Source organism: Equus asinus, chromosome 22 (genome assembly GCF_041296235.1).
Source record: "Equus asinus isolate D_3611 breed Donkey chromosome 22, EquAss-T2T_v2, whole genome shotgun sequence".
Lineage (NCBI taxonomy): Eukaryota > Metazoa > Chordata > Mammalia > Perissodactyla > Equidae > Equus > Equus asinus.
In genome coordinates this window covers 51,320,124-51,345,080 of record NC_091811.1, presented here as the reverse complement: position 1 = coordinate 51,345,080, position 24,957 = coordinate 51,320,124, and the positions used below count along the sequence as shown (strand labels likewise).

The following is a 24,957-nucleotide window of genomic DNA, read 5'->3' as shown; positions in this document are numbered from 1 at the left end:
CCCTTTGGCCTCATTCTTAAGTCTCCCCTGAGACCCATTCATATCTCACTCCCCACTCCTGTCCTGCTTCTCTCCCCCATCCACTGGCTCCACACCATTTCTCTTCTCCAGGGCACTGAGACAGAAGCCAGGAGATCAGAATTCCAATTCTGGGGCTGCCACTTACAGGGCGTTACAGCACAGGCCATTTCTCCTTTCTAGGCCCCAGTTTCCTCATCTGTAAAATGTGGAGACACTATATCCACCTCTCAGGGGTGCTGCCAGGATGCAGGGAGAACTTGCGTGTAAAAGCCCTAAAGTACAGTAAGCCCTTAATAATGTTATTTTCCTTTTCGTGCTACCCCCATCCTCTCAGGTGGGCAAAGTTCTTTTCTGTTCATACTGGGGGTGCGGTACCAGGCAACCCAGGCTGCCTCCATGTCTATGCGATCGTCGATGTGGGAGCTGAAAGCCAGAGAGTGTGTACAGAGTCGGGGAGAACCACACCATGAAAGACACTGAAAGGCGAGGAAGCAGAGTGTGCTAGAAAAGAAAAGAAAAAAAACCAAAACCCACTTCCTTAGATCCTAAGGTAACATCAGCCAGCTGGTTCCTCTCCTCTTACAGATGAGGAAATTGAGGCTTGTGGAGGTTACACTGCAAGTGACAGGGGCAGATCACACTGCCAGGATCTTCCCTCTCATGAGCCCCCTGTTGCTCATCTTCTCACCTCCTTTCTTCCCTTGAGAGAGTCTGGGTTACTGACAAGGAGTGTGGGAGAAGGAACAAAAAAAAGAGAACCTTCAAGGAGCCAGGACCTTTCCTCTAGACTCATAAAATTTTAACAGGAAAACTTCCTCAGAGTAGAAGGTACACATCACATGCAAATCATATGCTAATCACATGCTAATCCAAAGTCTGGTTCTCAGAACTCTGACACACACCTAGCTGTAAGCCCTGGGGCAAATTTGGGGGAGGCCTCTGGGTTCCAGGACAGGACAGGACAGGTGGTGATGGGTTCCATTAGGGTCTGGTTAAAGAGTTAGGATTCATTTTAGGAGTAGAGAGGAGTCAAGTCTATAATTTGGGATTAGGGTCAGGGTTAGTGCAGAGTCAAGGGTAGAGGTTAAGGTAGGATTCTGACTGGGTGGTGCTTTTATTTACTTTTTTATTATTATTTTTTTAAAGATTGGCACCTGAGCTAACAACTGTTGCCAATCTTTTTTTTCTTTCTGCTTTATCTTCCCAAACCCCCCTGGACATAGTTTTATATCCTAGTTGCAGGTCCTTCTAGTTGTGGGATGTGGGAGGCCACCTCAATGTGGCCTGACGAGCGGTGCCATGTCAGCGCCCAGGATCTGAACCCTGGGCCGCCGCAGTGGAGCGCGTAAACTTAACCACTCCGCCACGGAGACAGCCCCTGGGTGGTGCTTTTAAATAGGGGAGCCTAGGGGACTCCTTAAAAGCTTCCTCTCCCCTCCCATCCCCCTATCAGCCTTGTCCCCACCTCCACTGCCCCTTCTATGTCCTTCAGCATACCCTTCTTTGTCTATTTCCCGTACCCAACCACACCATCTCCCTGGGGCCTTCCAGTTTGGCTGCCTAAGCAGCTCTGGGTAAATCGTCCCAGACCCCACACTGGGCCCCACTATTTCCTCTTGAGCCCAGACACTTGACTTCTGGCTCCAGGAGCACTGGCTGGCCTTGACCCTACCCAGGTCCCTCCTCGACTGAATGTGACAGCTGCAGGGGAAGCAATAAGGACCTGGTGAGCTGGCAGCTTCATTCCAGAGCGTGGGGAAAGAGCAACAGAACATGAATAAATTCATGGAGCTGGCCCCTCGGCTCCCTGTGAGCCAAGCCTGCTCCCCCCACCACACACAACCCACTGCTGCCTGCAGCCCTGCTGGTCACCGCAGCTCACAGCCTGGGCTGGGGATGGGAGGAGAAGGGAAGCTCCCGAGAGAAGAGGGCTGGGACCTGGAAGGGGCTGAGGTGAGGGGCTCAAAAGGAGGGCCTTGGTGAGTAAGAGAGTGGGGTGGGGAGCCGAGAGAGCTCTGGTGACTGAGGGATGGGAGGGGAGGGAGGAGGAGGAAGGAGACGGGTGGTAGGACCTGGGTTGATGGGGCTTAAGGATGGGGCAGGGGAGGCCCGTGTGAGCCCCTGCCTGCTCTCTCCTCTCTGATCCATCCATCATCCAGCCTGGGGGAGCAGATCTGGAATTAGACATGCAAGGGGCAACATGGCCCTCAGCCCCCCGAGGAAGACAAATGGCGACAAAGACCTTGAATAAAATTTGTATTTATGGTTGGAGGAGGAGGCCCCTCCCCCACTGACTGCCAATCCTTTCTCTCCTAACCCTTTCAAGCACACAGGGGCCTCTCTCCACACAGGCCCAGCCCCGGCAACCTCTTTCTCCCTGTCCCATTGTGGGCTGGAAGGTGCAGGGAAGGGGAACAGGAAACAAGAGATGAGGACATCACCTTCCACCCAATAATCATGCCCCGGCGTGCCCTGTGCCCACCTTTTTACACAACTGATTCCTATACATTACAGTCTTGGCTTATCCTTATCCTAGTCTCAAAGAGCTCCTTTGCAGCCGTCCACCTGCAGGGTCTCCAACTCCAGGGACTCATCCCCACTTTTGCCCCAGTCCTGGAGTCCCTTCTGCAAGCCTCTGGCCCTGGGGTGCCTATGAGCAAGAAATTTCCGGCAGAGAGGCTAGACCCTAAGGAATGATGCAGCCATTAGCTTTTTCCCTGGACTCTGACACCTCACAGAGAGGGATCTAACAAAGCTTGTGTTCCCTCCGGGTCAACAGAATGACAGACACAGTCACCTCTCACAGGAGGGTGCCTAACACTTAATCTGCATTTTGGTTATGTTAATTTGCATAACTTCAAATCCCTCCCCCAAACATTTATTATGTGGGGTCCTACTTCTCTGGGTTTCCATCTAACCACAGACCTTTGAGGAAGGGAGAAGGGGCAGAGATCCTGGGGCTGGACAAGGTGTAGGACTAGGGCAGGGGTGGGGCTGGGCTGGGCTGGGCAGGGCAAGTGCGACTAGAACTGCGTTCTGACTATTTCTCCCCAGTAGACTGTCTAAACTCTTCAGTCCTGAGATAGGAGGGATGGCATTCCTGGGGTCCCACATTTAGGGACTAAGAGGAAGACATATACAAAACCTCCCTTGAAACAGCCCTCACACACACACATGCAACGACAACACACAATCTGCAATCCCACTCACCCAGGGACACACGAGGCTGGGGTCCCAAGGCCATGTCCACACTTGCCAGCACACTGTCACAATGCACAGGCCCAGAGCCTACCACTCTGCTCCAAGAACCGCCCCGCCCCCGCGTCTTCCCCACAGTTGATATGTCACATTGGAGTCCGAACACGGACCTGGGTGTCTCTCTGCAGCGCGCCATTTACATTTCTCTCTCGATCTGTCAACCTGTCTCGGCTCAGTCTCTCTCTCTCCGTCTCTGTCTCTCCCTCTCCCCCTCGGGGGCTGTCAGTTAGTCTCTTTCCCAAGCTTTGTCTCTGTCTCTGCGTCTCTATCTGGCTTTCCGTCTCTTGATTTCCCTGTCGCTCCTTCTCTGCTTTCCTGTCGGTTTCCTGCTCGCTCCCCAAGGCTGGTCTGCTTTCTCGCTCTCTCTCCTCCCTCACTCACTCGGCTGCTCTGCGCCCCCCAACACTGGGGGTCGAGGGGACGCGGGACTGGAGATCTACCTTTTTCCGTTCAGGCCACCATGTGCCAGTTGAACCCTTTACCATATGTTCTTTGGTCACGGGCACTGCGGGGCGTGGGGTGACGAATTTCTGTCTTTTCTCGCCCTTCTTGTTTGTGGGCTTCTCTTTGGGGGAGGAGGGTTCTTTTTAGCCCCGGAATCCGTCTCCGTCTTTTCTGTGTGTGTATCTCCACCCCTTTTTATCCCATCGCTGTTTCTGGCTTCTCTGGGCTCAGGGAATACCACACTCGGGGAAGAGGGTGAAAGTAAGGATAGGGTGGGGGCAGTGAATCCCTGCAGAACCGGCTCAGAGCGGGGCAGGAACCGAGAGGCTGGATGGACGCGGGTGGGGGCCTTTGCCTGCCCCGCCCCCGCGCTTCCCGCTCTGGGCACCAGGGGTCGCTCCGCCCCCCGCCGCTTATAGAGGCTCCCGCCGCGCGGCGGCTCACACCACCCGCACTGCCGCCCCGGGAGGGAGGGGAGAAGGTTGGGGACGCAGAGAGCCAGAGCGCTAGCAGGAGAGAGACGCGGGACCAGGGCTCTAGCAGGGGCTGAGGCAGCGGCGGGGGTCGAAAGGCAAGTCAGTGCTCGCCAAGAACCAGAGCGCAAACCTGTGAGGAGGTCGCGTCCGGTGAGCGCCACCCGGGACGTCCAGAGTGCGGAGAGTAGTCCCCGCTCCGGCCGGGAGCGATCCGTCTGGGTAGCCGGGGACCCAGGCGCCGCCATCCTTGAGAAAGCAGCTGTCCGGAGAGCAGGCATCCTAGATCTGTAAGAAACCAGCCGTCCGAGAAGCCGCTGATTTCAGGCGCCCGGGAGTGTTAGGCTGAACAGGAGGGTAATAGAGGACCGCGGGTTCTGAACCGTCGGGAGCTGCCTGTGGCCCAGCCCACGGGGGGACCTCCGCCTTGACAGATTTGGGGAACAGCACCGCTGAGGCGGGAGCCCTCAGGGGCGTGGGGGCCGGGCGCAGCCGTCGGGGGGTTCCCGACCCAGGCCCGAGCCCGGCCACCGCCTCTGGGGCCCGAGGAGAGCCCCGGGCCTCCGTCGCCATTGCGCCCAAGAGTGAAGAGGATCTGCTGGCCCTGGCCGCGTCTCGGCTGAGCCGCCGAAAGCGGGTGGCGGGCGCGGCCGTCGGGGTGGCCATGGTGCTGCTTCTGCTGGTGGCCATTCCACTGCTGGTGCAGAGCTCCCGCGGGCCGGCGCACTACGAGATGCTGGGTCGCTGCCGCATGGTGTGCGACCCGCATGGGCCTCGAGGCCCAGGGACCGACGGCGCGCCAGCCTCCGTGCCCCCTTACCCGCCGGGCACCAAGGGAGAGATGGGCCGGCGCGGGAAGGCAGGTCTGCGAGGACCCCCGGGACCGCCAGGTCCCAGAGGGCCTCCAGGAGAGCCCGGCAAGCCAGGTCCCCCGGGCCCTCCCGGCCCAGGCCCGGGCGGGGTGGCGCCCCCTGCTGGCTATGTGCCTCGCATTGCCTTCTACGCGGGCCTGCGGAGGCCACACGAAGGTTATGAGGTGCTGCGCTTCGACGACGTGGTGACCAACGTGGGCAACGCTTATGAGGCGGCCAGTGGCAAGTTCACCTGCCCCATGCCAGGTGTCTACTTCTTTGCTTACCATGTGCTCATGCGCGGCGGCGACGGCACCAGCATGTGGGCGGACCTGATGAAGAATGGACAGGTGAGATGCCCTCTCCCACCCAGCCCCAGATCCACCCGGGCAGCTTTATTTCCCTGCACTCATTACACAACCCGAACCCCTTCCCCGAACACCGTGGCTGAATCCAGGAACGGCCGGCTGCCAAGAACTTAGAAATCACTTCATTTAGCCAGAGGAATTGGGGGCTGAAGAAAGGAAACGACCAGCTCAGGGTCTCATGGAGCATTAGGAATGGTGTCAGAATTAGAATTCAGGACTCAAAATTTAATGTCTCTGCAGCTGCTACCTCAGACTCCGACTATAGGCAATCGTACACCAAACCTCTTTGGTGTCTTTCCCTGCCAATTAACATCCTTTCTCGTCCGGTCGTGAGACACCCTCTCTTTCCGGGTAGCCCTCCTGGGCTTCCAGCTTCCCAGCCTGGCGATGGGCAAGTTACCTGGAGTCTTGCTCCTTCGAATTAGAATGGAATCCTGGTCTCAGGCAATGGACAGTTGGCAGCCATCCCCATGTGGGGACATTCAGCTTGGATTTTTGAGGAAAAGGTAAAAAGAAAAAAAAACACTCTCTCATTTGCCAGGCAGGTCTGTTGCTAGCCCCAGGGCCTGGGGCTAGTCTACAGCAGGCCTTACCCTCTGCTGATAATACTGAATCCGTAGGCAGAGGTGGGAAATGGTAGGGCAGCTCAGGGGCCAGCCAGGCGGCTTGAAGGAATGGATTTGGAGGAAGAAAGAGGCAAGGGATGGAAAGAGCAGAAGCCTTGGGACCCCAGCCTGGTCAGTAGGCCCCACATCCTCCCTGGCAACCTCTCCGCGCCAGGTTCTGCTGCTCTCTGCCCCTGTGGTCAGATCAGAGTCACTGCTGCCTTGGCTTGGGACAGTAGTCCTCAAGGACTCAGCTCAGGACTGGGACACGCATAGAAGGAGCAAGAGGCCGCAGGAGTGGGTGTCGTGGGAGGTGCTTGGGCCAGGCAGGCCAAGGGTGGGGTGGGGGGCGGGGTAAGGTTGGGGGTTGGGGCTGAGCGGTGACCTCAATGCCGGGATGGATAGGGTGGTGTTGACAGGGCGCATCAGGCCTGCTGTCTGGCTGTCCAAACCCCCGTCCGGATATGGCACAGAGTTCTCCAGCTCCCAAGACCCGCAGGCACTGGACTGGGGTCTCCTCCCGGCAGGGCCGCCCCAGGAACCCAGGGAAAGGGAGTGAGCGTGTATGTGTGTCTGTGTGGGAGTGAGATAGTGCATGAGTGTAAGGGAGTGTGCGTGTGTGCCTGATGCGAGTGTGTCTGTGGGTGCGGGGTGCGAAGGTGTGAGAATAGAGCGGGGTCTATCTGCGTGTGGCGCTGAGTAAGTGTGTGTGGTCTGTGTCGGGTATCTGAGCGCAGAGGGGGCGAGGCTGTGTCTGAGCGTGTCGGTTTCCGAGGGGGCGGGGGCCGCGCGGCTCCCACTCAGTATTCTGCGGCGCGGGCGCTGCGGCCCTGGGGATGGTAAATAGTGATTAGAATAATGATGAATAATTAATAAGTTAATAACCAGCCCCGCGGGACAGCAAGAGTGGGAATGGGGAGGGGGCTGGCGGCCCGAGGCGACCGGCAGCAGCGAGGCCAGAGGGGAGGAGAGGCCTGTTAGTATGGAAGGCGACCCCCACGTCGGGGCGCCAGCAGGCGGTAGGAGGGGAAATAGGCTCCCGGAGGCAAGAAGGCATCATTGCACTTTGCTATGGCCCGGCACTCTTGCATACGCAGAGACACACCTGAGCCCTATCACACTGGGGGAAAGGAATGCAAGTTTAGGGGTTCAGCTTCTTAGAAATTTTCCTACAGGCAATTTTTATTTTTTAAATGGTAATCGCAAATCCTATATAGCATTTTATATGTGCAAAGCACTGTTCTAACACACTTCACGTGTAACAACTTATTTAGTCTTACCAACCTTATGAGGTAGGCTCTATTATTATCTCCCACCATATAGCTCAAATTGAGGCCCAGAGAAGGCATGAAACTTGCCTGAGTCACACGGCTAGTGAACGGCAGTGCCTGAGCAGCTCAGGGATCTCCTGGACTCTCCTTGTCCTCCCCAGCCCCTGCCGTCTGCTACCCTCACCGGGCCTTCACATGCCCAGCTGCACCTACTGGGCCCAACCCCTCTCATCGCTCCAGCCCCACACAGGACATGAGTGAGTTGTTCTCTTCTTCTCCCTCACTAGGTCCGGGCCAGCGCCATTGCTCAGGACGCGGACCAGAACTACGACTATGCCAGCAACAGCGTCATCCTGCACCTTGACGTGGGTGACGAAGTCTTCATCAAGCTGGACGGGGGGAAGGTGCACGGCGGTAACACCAACAAGTACAGCACCTTCTCTGGCTTCATCATCTACCCGGACTGAGCCGGGCCCCATCCCCCGCGCTCCCGCTCGCCCTGCGCCTGAGCTCCCCTCCTCACCCACCTTCAGCTGGCCCCACCCAAGGCGCCACCCCATCCTTTGAGAGCCTGGCGGTGGGGCCAATCCTCCCACTCCTGGAAGCGGCCTTAATGGGCGGACTCTTGGTGCTCCGGGGTATAAGTGGCTGGAGAGTGGAGTAAGCCAGGGCGGAGAAGGAGCAGAGGGGCTTGGGAAGGGACCAGTGGCATCCCTGTCTGCCTGTGAAAGCCGGGAGGTAGAGAGGCCACGGTCGTGGCTTTCCTCTTCCGGTAGCTGGGGAACAGTTTCACTAGCTAGAGCTCAGAGCCACTGAAAGCAGAAGGGAAGCCCTGGCATCTTGGGAGGGAGAGAATAGAAACAGGAGCCCATCTAGGCGGGAGGAGAGGAGACACTAGGATGGGGTAGGCGCTGGTCCTGTCATGACAACCTTCTCCTGCCATCCCCTCCTCCCCTCATGTCTATTTTCAGGCTCTAAGGTCTGGCCCTGGAAGCCTTCCTGTGAACTGGAGGAACTAATGAATTCTTTCCTAGCATTTAGAACTCATTCTGTACAGTCCCCATTTCATCACCATTTCACCCTCATCTGGGTTAGGCCCTGGGGCTACAGCTGCTGTTGCCTCTTCGAATAAAGTGAAGTTGGAGAATGTGTGTGCCTCCTAACTTGGTGCACAGAGTGGGCAAAAGTGGCTGACCCAATCCCTCACTCCTTCAAGGACTCCCACCGTGACCATCACTGTCTGCCAAAGCCTGCCTCCAGGGGAGAAGAAAAGGGGAGTAGCTTAGGGCTTCTACTCTGCTATGGAAAGGAAAGGGTCTCAGCCTCAGGACAGCTTTGAGGCCTTACATTGTAGGGAGACACCAACCAGAGTGACACTCACAAGGGAGGATTCCAAAGACACAGGTCTGGTGCTTCTGCTTTCTGCCTGATGCAGGGAAAGAGTTCTAAGAGGAGCTCTAGGGGCTAAGGGAGTAGCTGGTGGTTCCTGTCAGTGGCAGTGATCTCCAAGAGCTAGGAGAAGGGCAGGCGGTAGGCCCACATTTGCCCCCCAACACACTCCTAGCGCTTGCTGAGTGGGATGACTTCCTCCCTTCAGGACAGCTCCTAGGTGAGGGAGCCTAGGGCATCCTGAGAGCCCAGGGCTGGCTTCTAAGCTGGAGGACACTGCCACCATGTGGGCCATCAGAGAGTGACAGCAGTAGATGGCTTAGGTTGGACCAGAAGGAAACAGGTATTTTGACACTTAAGAAACTTTATTGAAGGACAAAAGGGTGTTGGCTCCCAGTCCATGGGGTGGACCAACAATAAATAAGGGCTAAAACGAAGGAGCAAGGCAGAGCAGGAGTAGGTGGAGGCGGATGCCTCATGATGGCGAGTCCTGAGGGGCAGCAGAACCGACTGGAATAAAACACTGGAGACAGAGAAGACCTTGTCACAGCCCACTCATCCTTGAACAGTAGCCAACCCTGCTCCCTGACCTCTGTAAAGGAGCTGAGGTTGGCCCCTGCCCCACTTCCTACTTCCACAGGCTTGCCGTGCAGGCACAGCCTGGATGTGGAACACAGGCTCACCAGGGCATCCTGCCATTCGAGTAATGTGGCCACAGGGTTGGTGCAGACCCGGGTGGGTCCTGGGGGAGGGGCTCGGCTGGTGTAGAAGGCACACTCATCATCCAGGCGGGCTTCATGGAAGCAGTGGATGGCCGTCAGACATGCTTTGAGGCGCTGCCTCAGGGCCAAGGCTCGAGGGGCCAAACTGTTGGAGCCTGAGGGCCAAGGGCCACAGAGAGTTCAGGGCAGGCTCTGGAGTCCTATCCTCCCACCATAACCTGCCCTTTCTCACTCCCTTCCCAAGGGTCAAGCCAATTAGGAGCACAGGGCTGGAAGCGCAGCCTCTCCCTCCCTCCTGAGGGAGAGCCAGGCTGGGGCAGGGGAGGTGGGGAAGGGAAAGCATGGGATCACCTGGTGCAGGGCGGGGCCCCTGCTCCAGCATGAGATGAGGACCTCCTTTGTTCACAACCCCTTCCAACCAACTCCTTACCTGCCTGGCCTGTTGGGGGCTTCAGAGACTGGAGTGAGCAGATAGAGGGGCTGGCACAAAGTGGGCGTTGGGAGGAGAAGATCAGGCTGGTGGTCTCTGGAGCCCCCTGACTGTGGCAGGGATGTGGGCTGGCCTCTGGACTTCTAGGTTCCAGGGAGCAGGCCTCTGATGCCCCAGACTCTAGCCTAGGGGAGGGCTCTGGGAGTCCAGTCTGCCTCTGGGGACAGGCCTGAAGGGGTCCAGGCTCTACCGGAGGGCAGGGCTGTTCCTGGGCAGAGGGCTCTGGTACCTCAGGCTCCCTCCTATGGCAGGACTCTGGGGGCCCTGGCTCTGTGGGAGGACAGGGCTGAGCTACCTCACGCTCTGCTCCCGGGCAGGGCTGTGGTTCCTCACCCTCCTCTGGAACGCAGGGCTTTGGCAGCCCAGAGTGCTGAAACAGTCCAGGAAGGTGGGAAGTCCCCAAACTGTGCTCTGGGGCATTCCGAGTTTTAGAAATCTCAGCCAGCAGAGGCTGAAGTTCAACCATATCCAGAGAGGAGCCTCCATTAAGGGGGGCACATTTGCCCCCTGCCAGCCCCTCTACCTCCTGTCGCAAAAGCTGCTGCAGGATACCAATGCGCTGTGGATGGGAGAGAGTAAGAGAGTACCCCAGTGAGGTGTCAAGATGTGGGTTCAAGTCTCTATCCACATTGTCCTATCCCATACCCACCTCTTATGCTGTTTCTCCCTTTCCCAGCCCTTTCACTACCCATCAGGCATCACAGCTGTTGCCCACTCAGACCCACCTGCATCTTCAGCTCCTGGAGGTTGGGGGTTCTACTGGGGTGGGGTCCATAGGGAGTTGCCACAGGTAGTGTCCCAGGCCCCTCCTGCAACCTTATACAACTCTCCTGGTCAAATAACCGAACTGCAATCTGCTCCTGCCATATGATAGGGGAGGATAGGGGCCATGTGAGGAAGCTAGGCTAGGGCAGGAAGAGCAGTCTGAGTCCCACCCTCAGGAAGAAGGGACCAAGTTCCCTAACTGAGAGGCCTTAGACTTAGATTAAGAGGGACAGCAGAGAAGCAGGAGAGTTAGCTTTTCCAGAGAGCCCACCTGCCTCAAACTGCTGGGCCTCATGAGAACAGGAGAGTGAGGGATCTCAGCATGGAAATGCTTCTGATACTTACCCAGGGCAGGGCAGGCTCTTCTGGGCAAGACTGAGGGGAGAGGCCACTCAACCACTGGGCCTGGAATAGAGGCATGATGTCAACAAGGCACCCACAGATGGGGCCCAATCTCCCCTTGCGTCTTGACTCTCCCTGTACCCATCCATTCCCTTCCTCTCCAAGCCCTGGCCTATGCCAGCTACCTCCCCTGTCCTCTCGTACCTGTTGAACTCTGGGGGCTGATGGGATGGGTGTAAACTGGATTTTGGGGCGAATGGCCAAACGCCGCAACACTGAATATGAGGTCTGGAAAGAGACAGGAGTGGTTGAGCAGAAACAAAACCCAGACCTAGCAGAGATCCTGGCCAGACTGTTCTGTCCTTGCCCTGCCCCCAGGAGTTATGGATACAAACCGGAGCTGAGGGGGCAGGGGACAGGACACGCTGAGCCCGTCCAAAGGGTGATGGACGGGCAATGGAAGGTGGCGCCACACAGCCAGGGGAGGGCATCAGGTGGGAGTCATGGCTGTCCTGTGGAGAGGAACACAGAGGAAGAGTGAGCCCCTCCCCCTTTGTTCTCACTGCAGTAGCCAGTGTGATTCTTTTAAGACCTAATCAGATCATGTCACTCTCCCTTGTTCATCCCCCCACCCCATGGCTTTCCACTCATTGCAAGTAAAAGCCAAGGTCTTACAATAGTTTATAAGTCCTTACCCAATCTGATCCTGTCATCGCTCTAACCTCACTTTCTGTGGTTCTCCTTACTCTGCTTCAGCCTTGCTGGCGTCTCCTTCTTGCTGATCCTTAAACACACTAGGCACGTGCCCTCCTCAGGGCCTTTGCACCTGCAGTTCTCTTGGCCTGGCACTTCTTCCCCCAGATATCCGTATGTCTCACTCCCTCAATTCTTTCTTTCTGGTCTCCACTTAAATGTCGTCTCCTCAATGAGATCCCCCTGACTAATCTATTTGAACTTGCAGTAGCAATTCCCCCACTTCTGCTTCAGTGCCTTTTTTTGTTTTTTTACAGAGAACTTATCACTGTCTGACATACTATATATTTTACACATGAGTTTATTTTCTGTCTCCTCCTTCTAGATGTGAACTTATTTACTATTGTATATCCAGAACCTAGAACAGTGCTTGTCACACAGCTGGTCAATAAATACTTGTGGGGTGAATAAATGAATGAATGCTTTTGGCTGACAAGTGTCAGATCTGTCTGACTCTCAGCACTGTATGGTAATACAAATATATACAGGACTGTGACCTCTTACCCCAGGCCCCAGACACCTGGTAAACAGAGGCCAGTCCCACTCTAGAGAGGGCCTAGGCCCATCTGAGGCAAACTGAGGGTCAATTAACATCCAGAGGCCCAGGCCCAGAACTGCCTGGCTCCACCCACAATCCTCAGTGCTGGTTGGGGAATTTCCCCAAGTGTCTCTCTGCCCCTTTCCCCCATCCCAGGAGGGTCCCATCTCACCCTGGTTCGGGTTATCTCTCTGGTTTCTCTTAATGGTACCCGCTGGGCCAGACCAAGGGGACCCCCTCCTACTTCATCTGAGTGAGTGACAACTTCATGTTTTCCTTCAGGGAGAGAGGAAGCTAGGAGGAAACAGAAAATTTAATATAATGTCTGGAACACCCACCAAAGTCTGGCACAGGGCACTGCAACCTCCTCTGAAGAAGGTAAGCCAGTTTGACAGGCCTCACTCCACCATCAGGGGCGGGACCCATCCAGCATCCCCTTGGAGTCCAGCACTATCTCAGTAATCACTTATAAATCCGGACACTCTGAGTGGGCTAGGGGTGTGGTGATGGCTCTTAGGGGCTGAGGCGAGAGCAGTGAGTGGAACGTAAATCTTGCAGGCAGTGGCAGGGAGAGGGTAGAAAGGGGGACCACCTCCTTTGACACAAGTGCAACTGAGCCAACCTCTGGCCTATCAGGAAGGTCTCTTCCTTTCTGGCTCCTTCTGATCTCGCCTTTCCCCATCCCCCCCAGCCTGCTGAGCTTTCTCTTGTCTTGCTCCCTGCTGCAGACAGCCAGCTCGCCTGCCCCTATTCTCTTCCCATGGCCAGACACACTCACCAGGCTGGACTGGAGTCTCCAGGAGCAATCCCGAGGCCTGGCTCACTGAAGTCCTGATGACAATAAGGACAATGGGCTAGCAGTCACTGAGTACCAAGTATGAGCTGGGCACTGTGCTAAGTGCTTTACAAACATCATCTCATTTAATTCTCATAACAACCTCTAATGATGATACAAACATTAACCTCATTTGACAGATTGAGGAAACTGAAGCTCGGAGGTTAAGGCAAACTTGCATAACTAGTAAGTGGTAAGAGTCAGGAACCAAACCCCAATTCCATTTATTGCTACAGTCTATGCTCTAGCCACTAAACAAAAGAGATGGCACCTCTCATTTCTGTCCCCTTCCCCCCCCTACAATCTGAAGAAACTGATGCCATACTGAGGTCTGGCTGTGAAGGCCTGCACCCTCTTCCAAGCGCTCACCCTGGGAAAGCACAGGTTTCCTCCTTCCCATCCCAGGAAGTCCTAAAGCTTCCGAGGAAGGCCCCAGCCCCGAGGGACCCCTATACCCAACACTGGATCATCCTTTTCCAAGTGACCCTCTCCTTCTCACCGGCTGCTTCCACTTGTCTCTCTTCTTAGCTCCTTGAAACTGGGGCGAGCGGAGGGGTGCAAGGAACGTCCTGAAGGTGGGATCTGACCCATAAGAGCAAGAGATAGAAGCAGAGTCAGAGGTAGTCCCCAAACCCTCCGGCCTCACCACCAATGTCATCTGCTTCCACAGAACCCCTCTGGCTTATCATAAGGTATCTTCTCTCCTGAGGCCCAGCTCTGTCCCTGGAAGGAGCTCCCAGAAGCACTGAGGTCAGCCCCTCAAGGGCACTCACCAGAGCCTCTAGCCTCTGGGGGCACAAGGTCCGGCCGCGTGGTCCTGGTCCCTCCAGCCTCGAAAAGCAGGAAGCCCTGGCAGGGTCCAGTTGGTGGGTGGGGGTTTTGGGGGCCAAATATGCAGAGGCCCGGGCACCCTAGGACATCAAAAGAGGCTATCAGCACAGGCTCAGGATTCCCTCCTCAGTGTACCCCAGCCTGATTTCCTCATATCCTTCCTGTCTCATTACCTGGCCCCTCTGGATGGTGCCTCCCTGGCTCCCTCGAACCAGGACTCTCTGAGCCAGACTGGGCTGCCGCCCCAGGTGACAGCTCTTCACCCCCTCACCTGACAGGATGGTGGCCAGGGCTGCAGGGTCAGCCACAAACTCTATGGCCCCTGGAGCCTCTGCAAGGGAAGAGGAGAAGGAAAGGTGAGAAGGAACAGGAAGGAGGAAGGCTGAAGGACCAGGGACCCTAGTGTAGTCACCTTGAGATAGAAGAGTGAGCCAAAGAAACCCATTCAATTGACCTCAGCTCACCAAACGTTCACAGTACTTTACATAAGTCACTGGGGCCCAGAGTTGAGTAAGACAAAGCCTCCATCCTGAAAAAGCTATTATCAAAGTATAGAGAGGTAAGAGACTCAAGCCAAAGGATGGATGTGTTATAAAAGAAGTACTGCAAGGTATTAGAACACAGCGCAATTGATCATGACTAGGGGAGTTGGAAAAGGCTTATAAAGAGATGACATTTTGCTGAAGGAAGGAGAGGGCTTCTGAGAGCAAAGAGCTTTCCAGGAACAGAGACCAGGACTCATAGTAAGCAGGAGATCAGGAGAGTACAAAGCCCCAAAACCCCACTGCACCCATCCCATTCTCCCAACCAGCCAAGGAAACTGTGTGTTTTCAAGCCTCCAGCAGGTACCTGTCTGGGTCGAGGGCCCAGCCTCCACATTTTGTCCCCCAGGGCTAGGTTTGAGCTCCTCCAAGGGGTTTCGGAGCTGAGAGCTCCCCACCAATCTCTCTAATTTCTCTGTTTGATGTGTGGCTTTCAGCCTGAGGCCTGCTGAGTCAACGAGCGGGTGCTGAATACTGAGCTTCTGCACCAATCTCTGCGGGAGAGGAGGACAAAAAGCTGGGGTTCAGCGTTGAGGTGTATGGCTGGTGTGTGCTGCCTCGTTGTAGCTGCTGTCTTCACCCACCAGGCCCCTCTTACCCTTGGATCTTGGTTCTCCTGGTCCACGGCGCAGGACTTGACTGTGGGGAGAGGCAGCCGTCTCTGAGAGCGTACGGGAATCTTGCTAGGGGTGGGAGATACACCCGGGAGGAGAGGATCCTTCCTGGCTCGGAGGGTGGCCATGACGGCTACAACTGAGATGGAGAAGAAGGCAGGATGGAGGATCAAAGCTCAGCCAGTTCGGGTCATTGATCTCGACATCCCTAATACTCCCACCTCCGCCCAAATCCACGCGCCCAGAAGACCCCGGCGCCTGCAAGGCCTCTCTTTAGGGTGCCACCTCCAGACACCCTGAGCCACTCTTTGGCTCCAGGACCCAGAGCTGCCTCTCCTCCCTATGAGCCTCTACAGCCCTCATTCCCTCCAAGATCCCCGTGCCTCGCCTTCACCAGAACCCCTCAGGGTCGCCCCACTTGCTTCGCTTTTTCCCTGACTCGGCTTCTGCTGCTGCTACTTCCCCAGTTTGTAAAATACGCCACGCTCCTGATTGGCTCGTCCGCACTCCCGCGGAGGCTCGTGACACCTGACTCAGCCGTCCAATCCGCAGGCTTTGGAGGCGGTGCCGGAAGAAAGACTAGTCGTCGAACCGCTGTCTGGCCAGGAAATTACTGACCCGGCTCAATCAGCCAATCCGAGAGCGGAGCGCGGGGTGGAAGGTGGGGGAAAGAGGAAGGAGGAGGCCATTCCGAGGCCGGGAAGGCGTGGCGCTCCGAGTCTAGGCGACAACGGGCGCCGTCGTACTCTCGCGAGGTCTCGGGACTGGTGAGGGAAGGTCCCTTCTCGCGGCTTTGTGGGATGGACTGGTTGCCCTGACTGCGGATAACGGTGTTGGAGGAAGGCCCGAGCGTCTGACCTGACTCTAACCAGAGTGCGGCGTCCAGCCTTGGGGACGTCATTCCAGACGCTTATAGGAAACACGTTATGCCGGGGACGAGGAACTGCCCCCAAACGGGTGGAGCGGGTTGAAGGGAATTGAACTGAGCCTAACAATAACAAAAATAAAAAGAAACAATCGTTTCTCACTCCAGCCTCACGACCTGATGAGGCGTGATCTCCGTTTCACAGATCAGAAACAGGAACTCATTCAACACTCAGACCTAGAGGAGAAGGGTCTCACCTGCCTGTTTTTGGCAGGCAGGGGTGTGAAACTGAGGGAACCTAGACTGAGGAAACCTAAAATACACTGGTTAGAACGGATAGGGGTAACCCCTAATGGAAGATTGGAAATGGGCGATGGTTTCAAGTGGACGGGACTCTGGCAAATGTTGCCCTCTAACTACAGTGGTTCCTCTTATACAAGCCAGAGACTTGGAATTATTCTTGAACTCCACTTTCCCTCCCCTGCCAATCTCTCATTCACTCTTACTAATTTTACCTTTTAATTATCCTCAGAATTCATTTACTTTCTTCGTCTTCGTTACTACCACCGTATTCTACCCAAATGTCACCCAGAGGATTGCAGGAGGCTCCCCTCCTCCATTCTCTCTTGCTCTCCACTGTAATCCATTCACCGTGTAGCAGCTAGAGTAATCTTTCCAAAAAGCAAACCTGGTCATGTTGCCGCTGTGCGTTGACCTCTCCCCACTCAAACTCCCGGGCTTGTAAACCACGGTCCCCCTTGTTCTCTGCTTTCCGACTCTGTTGCCCCTTTCAGTTCCTCAAATTGTCGTGTTCCTCTAGTCTCTGTGTCTGGAATGCCTTTTTTGCTTCCACTTTGCCTATTTGTGCCTGCGAATTGATATTCACTGTTACTCCCTTGAAGCCCTCTACTCATGACCCGCTCTTATCTAAAAAAGATTCTTTGGTTATGTTCTTGAAGAAGAGTGTTTGTTTCCTCAGAGCATGTATCTCAGTTGGTAATTGTATGTTCATCAATGTGAAGATAATATGTTATGTTTACTAAACTCGATCTCCTCTGCTAGATATCCATGAGGGTGCTGACCCTTTATTTTTGGCTTACCATCATATTTTCAGTGCCTTGCGTTGTGCCTAGCTTGTAAAGGTGCTCGATATTTGTTAAATGAGTCAATGGATGGATGAATAATTGATCAAATGAATGCATGGAGAGACATGGAAGATCTCCAAGAAGTAATATTTGAACTTCCTCTTATAAATGAGAAGACTATTCTAGTCACTAGAAATAGTGCTTGCAAAGGCAAAAAAACAGGAAAGAATATGGAGTGTTCCAAGAGTAGTGAGTCCTTACGGGTAGATGGAACATAGGAAATAGTAGGAAATAAAACTAGAAAGGTGGTGGGGCCAGCCTGTGGCCCAGTGGTTAAGCTGGTGCGCTCCACTTCGGTGGCCCAGGATTTCTCCAGTTCAGATCCTGGGCGCAGACCTAGCACTGCTCATCAAGCCCTGCTGAAGTGGCATCCCACATAGCAGAACCAGAAGGACCTTTAACTAGAATATACAACTATGTACTGGGGGGCTTTGGGGAGAAGAAGAAGAAGGTAGAAAAAGAAGATTGGCAACAGATGTTAGCTCAGCTGCCAATCTTTAAAAAAAAAAATTAGAAAGATGGTCTGAGTTAAGATAAAGGGAAAGTCAGCTTGTTCCACTAACAGATACTGTGAATGTGCCAGATCCTAACCACTAGTTCAGGAGAAATGGCTGCTAACAAGCTTTGTGCACATACTGTGTATAAGGCCCTTTGCTAGGCATTTGGAATACAGGGAGGAATAAGACTGAAGTTTGAAGGATGGGGAGGCATCACGACAGAGGCTGGCTGCAAAGTGGCTTCACACGATTTTAAGGTAGTCAATGCAGGGCAGGTCTGGTCCTCAGCTTCACGAACCTAGGAGCTTGAGTTTGCCAGGCTACCCAGAGTAGATCTTGGGAGTGACTCACACTAACCAAATTCGTAAGAGAAATTGAGTGATTTACCATGAGTGATATACCTTTCGATGACCAAAATATTTATGCCTGCTCCTCAGGGCACCACCTTCACAGAGCCAGGGTACAAAGGAGACTGATTTTATATCAGAAAAGTCTTTAAAAGAGCCAATGTTCAGAATATCTGCCACTCCTATCAGAGCATCTAATCTGTTTTCTACGTAGCGGTCAGAGTGATCTGCTTCTGTCTGTCCTTACAGGACCTTGCATGCGAGGATTTGAATTAATCTTCCTCCTCAGGTTATAACATAATGTTTTCATCGGCATGCAAGTCACCTTTCTTGTTTTATTCTATCATCCCCCTTCATTCCCTGCTGCACTCCTATTCCTCTCCCCCCTAGACATCACTCTAATGTGCTTGATATATATATGTTCTTAACTATGCACGTACACTTGTAAAATATGTAGGGTTGTGTATTAGTTTCCTATTGCTGCTGTAAGAAATTGCCATAAATTTAGTGGCTTAAAACAATGGGAAGTTATTTTCATATAACTTTGGAGGTCAGATGTCTGAAATCAAGGTGTTGGCATGGCTACATTCTTTCTGGAGGCTTCAGGGGAGAGTCTGTTTGCTTCCCTTTTCCAGCTTCCGGAGGCTGCCAGCATTTCTTAGCTTATAGCCCCTTCTTTCATCACTCCAACTTTTTGCATCAGTCATCACATCCACTACTCACTCTGATCTCCTGCCTCCCTCTTATAAAAACTCTGTGATTACATCAGGCCTGCCCATATAATCCAGGATAATCTCCCCATCTCAAAATCCTTAATTTAACCACATCTTCAAAGTCCCTTTTGCCATATAAGGTAAGATTCTCAGATTCAGGTGATTAAGGTGTGAACGTCTTGTGTTTGGGGGGGGGGGGGCGTTATTCAACCTACTACAGGTTGTTTAGTATATATGTTTTTCATTTGCATAAATGGCATTACCCTGTAATTCTATTTTTACTTTTTTCAGTGAACTCAGTTTCTGGGATCCATCCTTATTGCTATATATAATCTAGTTCATTGCTTATAATGGCTGTTTAGGATTCCATCATAGACATCCATTATACTTTACTTATTCACTTACCACTTCTATAAATAATTCCAGAGGATGATCATCTTAGTGGTCCCCTGTGAATGCATTCAAGAATTTCCTTGGGACATATATCCAGGAGTGGAATTTCTGGGTCATGAAGCTTATGCATACTTAACTTCACTAAGTACTGCCAGATTATTCTTCAAAAGATCTGTGGCTCTTTATACTCTCAACAATGTTACTTGAAAGTTCTTATGGCCTCTATCCTCTCCAACACTTGATATTACACCACTTTCTAATTTTTACAATTCTAATGGGTTATTTTAAACTACTTTTCTCTGATTACTAGTGAGTTTGAGTGTTGCTTCATATTCTTTCACCCAACAGAGCTTCCCCTCTTTGAAATGCCTGCTCATATCCTCTGTGCATTTTTTACTTTTGGCTTTCCTGTCTTTATTCTTGTCAATTTATAAGATTTCACTGTATATTCTGCATATTAACCCCATGTCCACTTGAGACATTACAAATATTTCCTTTTGGTCTGTAGAGGAATATAGTTGATTTTCTATCTGGCAAACTTAATGAACTCTTTTCTTGGTTTTCCTAGTTTGTTGATTCTGTTGGGTTTTCTATAGAGATAATTATGTGTTTTACAAATAAAAACAATTTTACATGTTCTCTTTCAGTTTTTACACCTTGTTGAGTTTTCTGTTATTCTTGTTGGGTTTGTTTTGTTTTGTTTTTTTTAAGATTTTACTTTTCCTTTATTCTCCCCAAAGCCCCCAGTACATACTTGTGTATTTTTCGTTATGGATCCTTCTAGTTGTGGCATGTGAGATGCCGCCTCAGCATGGCTTGATGAGCGGTGCCATGTCCGCGCCCAGGATTTGAACTGGCCAAACCCTGGGTCGCCAAAGCGGAGCGTGCAAACTTAACCACTCAACCACGGGGCTTGGCCCCTCTTGTTTTGTTTTGTTTTGTTTGATTTTGTTGGTTTTTTCTTACTTCATTGTACAGAACTTCCAATATTATGTTAAACAGTAACAGTGCCAGGGGCAATCTTGACTTGTGGGAAACCATCTAAAATTTTTCCAAAGAATAACCTATTTTTTCACCTGTTTTATGAAACAAGCTCAAACTTTACAGAAAATTCACAGGAATAATACAAAGAATTTTTTTGCTTAACCATTTGAGCGTAAGTTGTCAATATATTGCCCCATCTCCCCCTAATATTTTAGTGTATATTTCCTGCTAACAAGGACATTCTCTTACATAACCACAATAAAACCATCAAAATCAGTGAAAGAGTATTAATACATTCTTACCATCTAACCTTCAGAACCCATTCAAGATTCATCAGTTTTCTAAGTAATGTCCTTTATAGCAAAAGGATCCAGTCCAGAATCGTGTGTCAGATTTAGCTGTTATGTCTCTTTAGTCTCCTTCAATCTGGAACAGTTCTTTATTCTTAACTTTCATGACCTTGACACTTTTGAGGATTACAGGCCAGTTATTTGCAGAATGTCCCCCAATCTGGATTTGTCTGATGTTTCTTCCTGATTAGAGTCAGGGCATCTTTGGCAGGACTGTCACAGAAATGATGCTGTTTTCTTCCTACTGCACCCTATCCGGTGGCATCCATTTCCCTTTGTCCTGTTACTTGATTAAAGTGCTATCTGCCAGTTTTCTCCACTGTAAATGACTCTTCCCCCTCCATAATTAATATTTTGTGTGAGGAAGTACTTTGAGATTATGTAAATATTCCATTCCTCATCAAACCTTCACTTTATTTACTTAATTATATCAGTATGGACTCATAAATTCCTATTATATTCAGTGGATGATTATCCAATGACTAATATTGTTGATTCTGATACTCAAGTTCTCTCTGATGTGGTCAGTGGGAACCCTTTCAAGTTGTCTTCTGTATTCTTTCAGCATAACCGTCTCCTGTTAGCATTCATCATTTTTTAGCATTTCTTTTCTTTCTGGCATAGCAACATGTTTCAGGCTCAATTTATACTTTCCCTGCATCAGCTCTGGAATCAGCCATTTCTCCAAGGAGCTCTGGTTCCTTTTAGTGGAGAATTTAGTTTAGAAACAAAGAGCTGGACACTAGCTGTGCTCATTGCTTATTAGGCTATTGCTGCCCTCAAGCCCTCTCAGTGCACAGAGCTAGGGGATATACTCTACACACACACACACACACACATACACATCTGAAAGCACCTCATTTACATCTGTATTTCTAGATCTAAATATATTGAAAACCACGAGTTTAAGATTGGCCTTTAGGGACTGGCCCCATGGCTAAGTGCTGAAGTTTGCATGCTCCACTTTGGTGGCCCAGGGTTTCACCACTGCGAATCCTGGGCACAGACATGGCACTGCTCATCAGGCCATGCTGAGGTGGCATCCCACATGCCACAGCTAGAAGGACCCACAACTAAAATATACAACTAGGTACCAGGGGGCTTTAGGGAGAAGTAAAATCTTAAAAAAAAAAAAAAAGACTGGCCTTTAAAAACCATATCATTTACCTGGCTTAAAATACTTCAAAGGCTTTTTATTGTTTTTACCAAATTATCTTAGGAACTTGCCAAAATAAGGGAGGCTTTCTTCTCTTTGCCAGACTCCTTTTAATGAATTGAGATGAAAAATTTTCACAATAAAAAGAGAGATCAGCCAAAAAAAGATTTTGTTCTATAGCTGATTTATTTTAAAATTAAGATACCCAAATATTAAATAATAATCAGACATAACCTACAGTGGTTTCTTAGCCCTCTGCTGGTGAGGTTTATTCTTTCATTTCAAATATTTAAGATTCCTTTGTCTTAACAGGGGTAGCACAGAGAGTTTCATTCATGGTCAAGTTCTGTGGATGTGGCCTAGTCACTGGTTCCTGGAAGAAAGGTGTTAATATTCCCCTTGTGTAATCTTTATTAGGGCAGAAATTACTAACAATGATGACAACCAACTGCAACTTTTTCTTTCTCATTTGAGGTATTAAGAAGCAAGCATTGGGGCTGGCCCAGTGGCGCAGCGGTCAAGTGTGCATGTTCCGCTTCAGTGGCCCGGGGTTCGCTGTTTTGGATCCCGGGTGTGGACATGGCACCGCTTGGCATGCCATGCTGTGGTAGGCGTCCCACATATAAAGTAGAGGAAGATGGGCACGGATGTTAGCTCAGGGCTAGTGTTCCTCAGCAAAAAGAGGAGGATTGGCTGCAGTTAGCTCAGCGCTAATCTTCCTCAAAAAAAAAAAAAGCGAGCATTTTCTATTCTCTAACAGAAACCTTTAAAAGTAGCAAGCATACTGGTCTGGGCAAAGAGATATAAGAATTTTGTTGTATGTTGTATAAATTTTCTCTTGGACTAGACAGACCTCACTCCAGTAACAACAGTGATAATTTAGCAATTCCATTTCTTCTCCAGAAAAGGAAATATTGTAACATGGCTTTTCTAGAGTACTTTGCAGCTATGGTCAGGATCAACCAAAGTTTTTCCAAGTATTATGGCTCATAAGGCCCTGCATTGTCTCCTTCTCTGCCTCCTCTCCAACCACATGCAGACCCCTCTCCTCTCTTACTAAGATCCAGCTACAATGGCTGGATCAGTTGGATAAACCCCATGCAACAGTGGCTTAAATGAGATATAAACTTATTTATTTATCTTCCACTTAAAAATCCAATAATACACTGTGGTGCAGGATGTTGATTGTGGTGGAGGTTGTATGTGTGTGGGGACAGGGAGTGCTATGGGCTGAATTGTGTGCCCCCCCAAATTCATATGTTGAAGGCCTAACCCCCAATGGGATGGGATTTGGACATGGGGCCTTTGGGAGATAGTCAGGTTTACATGAGATCCTAAAGGTAAGGCCCTCATGATGGGATTAGTGCCCTTATAAGAGAAACCAAAGAACTTGCTCTTTCTACTCCCCTCCCGCCCCCCACAATGTGAGGACACAGTGGGAAGGTGGCCGTCTACAAACTAGGAGAGGAGCCCTAATCAGAAACCAACCATGCTGGCACCTTGATCTCAGACTTCACCCCTGGAACTCTGAGAAAACTAACTTCTGTTGTTTGAGCCACCCAGTCTATAGTATTTTGTTACGGCAGCCAGAGCTGATTAAGACAGAGGGTATATGGAAATTCTCTGTATTTTCCAGTAAATTTTCTCGTGAACCTAAAACTACCGTAAAAAATAACGTTTGTTTAAAAAAAACAATTCAATAGTAGGCAATCCAGGGCTGGTACGGCAGTTTCTTCCAGCTCAATATCCTGTCCTTCCCTGGGTATGGCCCTTATCCTCAGGCTCCAGAGTGGCAGGATGTGGACAGGTTCGAAGAAGGAACAAAGAAGAAGCAGGAGAAAGGGCTCTCACCAGCTATCCCTTAAAGAAGAGCTGCAGGTTTGCCACATGATACTTATTCTTGCATCCTATTGGCCAGAACTTAGTCACATGACCATACCAAGCCCTATGGGAGGCTGGGAAATGTGGTCTTTATTCTGATTGGTGATATGCCAGCTGATATTTTTATTATTGTGGTCGAAGAGAAAACTGATTTTAGAGGACAGATAGCAGCATCTGCCATCACTGGCCTTTCTTTAGTTCCTCAAACATTGCAAGCTCCTTCTGGACATTTAGGGCATTTTCCCAAGCTGTCTGCCTCCTTCTCGACCACAGCACTGTGTCCAGCTGCCAGAGTGGAGCTACCTGGGTTTGAATCCCTTCTCCTTTCTAACCCTGTAACCTTGAGCAAGTTGCTTCACCCGTAAATTTCCTCATCTATAACATGGGGATAATCATTGTATCCATCTAATAGGTTGTTCTGAGGTTTAAATGAGTTAATTCTTGACAAGAAATTTATTGGGTAAGCACTCAGTAAATGTTAGCTACTATTATTTTTAACTATTATTGAGATTTTACTTTCCCTCTCACTTCCTTAGAAATATCTTTCCTATTATTTCTTTCACTATTCTCTCTCATGGTATCTTGTTCTGTTCCTTCATGCACCTCCAGTTTATAATTATATATTTAATTGTTTACTTACTTGTATTATCTGTTTTTTCCACTGAACTGTAACCTCCATGAGTGGACAGTGTATTTGTTCATCTTTATGTCCACAGAACAACCTCGTACCATACCTGGCATATGACCTGAGAGCAGATGCTCAATAGATAGAAACAATGTAGAAACAATGACTGAATAATAGACAGATGGAGGACAGGCAACGTAGCTCTCGGTATCTACATGAGATGCCACTCATGGCTTTTGTTTTTGTTTCTAGCTTGAAAATATTTTTCTGTAATTATTATTTACATTTAATGTTTTATTATTTTTCTTCTTTTTATTTTACTTTATTGAGGTCATATTGGTTTATAACACTGTGTAATTTCAAGTGTAACTTATTATATATCAGTTTCTGTATAGACTGCATCTTGCTCACCACCAATAGTCTAGTTTTTATCTGTCACCATACATATGTGCCCCTTTTATCCCTTTCACTCACCCCCTCCACCCCCTTCCCCTCTGGTAACCACTAATCTGTTCTCTTTATCCATGTGTTTATCTTCCACATATGAGTGAAATCATACAGTGTTTGTCTTTCTCTGTCTGGCTTATTTCGCTTAACATAATACCCTCAGGGTCCATCCATGTTGTTGCAAATGGGATGATTTTGTCTTTTTTGTGGCTGAGTAGTATTCCACTGTGTATATAAAACACATCTTCTTTATCCATTCATCAGTTGATGGGCACTTGGGTTGCTTCCATGTCTTGGCTATAGTGAATAATGCTGCAATTAACCTGTGGCCCTGAGCTAACATCTGTTGCCAATCTTCCTCTTTTTTGCTTTAGGAAGATTAGCCCTGAGCTAATGTCTGTGCCAGTCTTCCTCTGTTTTGTATGTGGCTTGCTGCCACAGC

General features: G+C 50.8%; 2 protein-coding genes across 3 annotated transcripts; one reads left to right on the top strand and one right to left on the bottom strand.

The window, feature by feature from the left end:
- The first annotated feature begins 4,226 nt into the window (after positions 1–4,226).
- C1QL4 (complement C1q like 4) lies at positions 4,227–8,428 on the top strand. Its single transcript, XM_014850126.3, has 2 exons — positions 4,227–5,397; positions 7,579–8,428. The coding sequence occupies exons 1-2, from the start codon at positions 4,861–4,863 to the stop codon at positions 7,756–7,758; spliced, it is 717 nt and encodes a 238-aa protein (XP_014705612.3). The 5' UTR covers positions 4,227–4,860; the 3' UTR covers positions 7,759–8,428.
- A 605-nt stretch (positions 8,429–9,033) lies between these two features.
- Positions 9,034–15,645, bottom strand: TROAP (trophinin associated protein). Of its 2 annotated transcripts, none has more exons than XM_044756222.2 (15): positions 15,535–15,645; positions 15,097–15,251; positions 14,806–14,992; positions 14,130–14,287; positions 13,899–14,036; positions 13,625–13,707; positions 13,069–13,121; positions 12,463–12,584; positions 11,395–11,511; positions 11,204–11,287; positions 11,003–11,062; positions 10,618–10,752; positions 9,833–10,451; positions 9,364–9,557; positions 9,034–9,203 (listed from the first exon to the last, which is right to left on the bottom strand). In XM_044756222.2, exons 2-15 carry the CDS (start codon positions 15,238–15,240, stop codon positions 9,156–9,158), a joined length of 2,142 nt encoding a protein of 713 aa, XP_044612157.2. In that variant the 5' UTR covers positions 15,241–15,251; positions 15,535–15,645; the 3' UTR covers positions 9,034–9,155. The 2 variants fall into 2 exon arrangements, with proteins under 2 accessions (XP_044612157.2, XP_014705488.3); XM_014850002.3 differs by having other exon boundaries at positions 15,501–15,634.
- Positions 15,646–24,957: the final 9,312 nt, after the last annotated feature.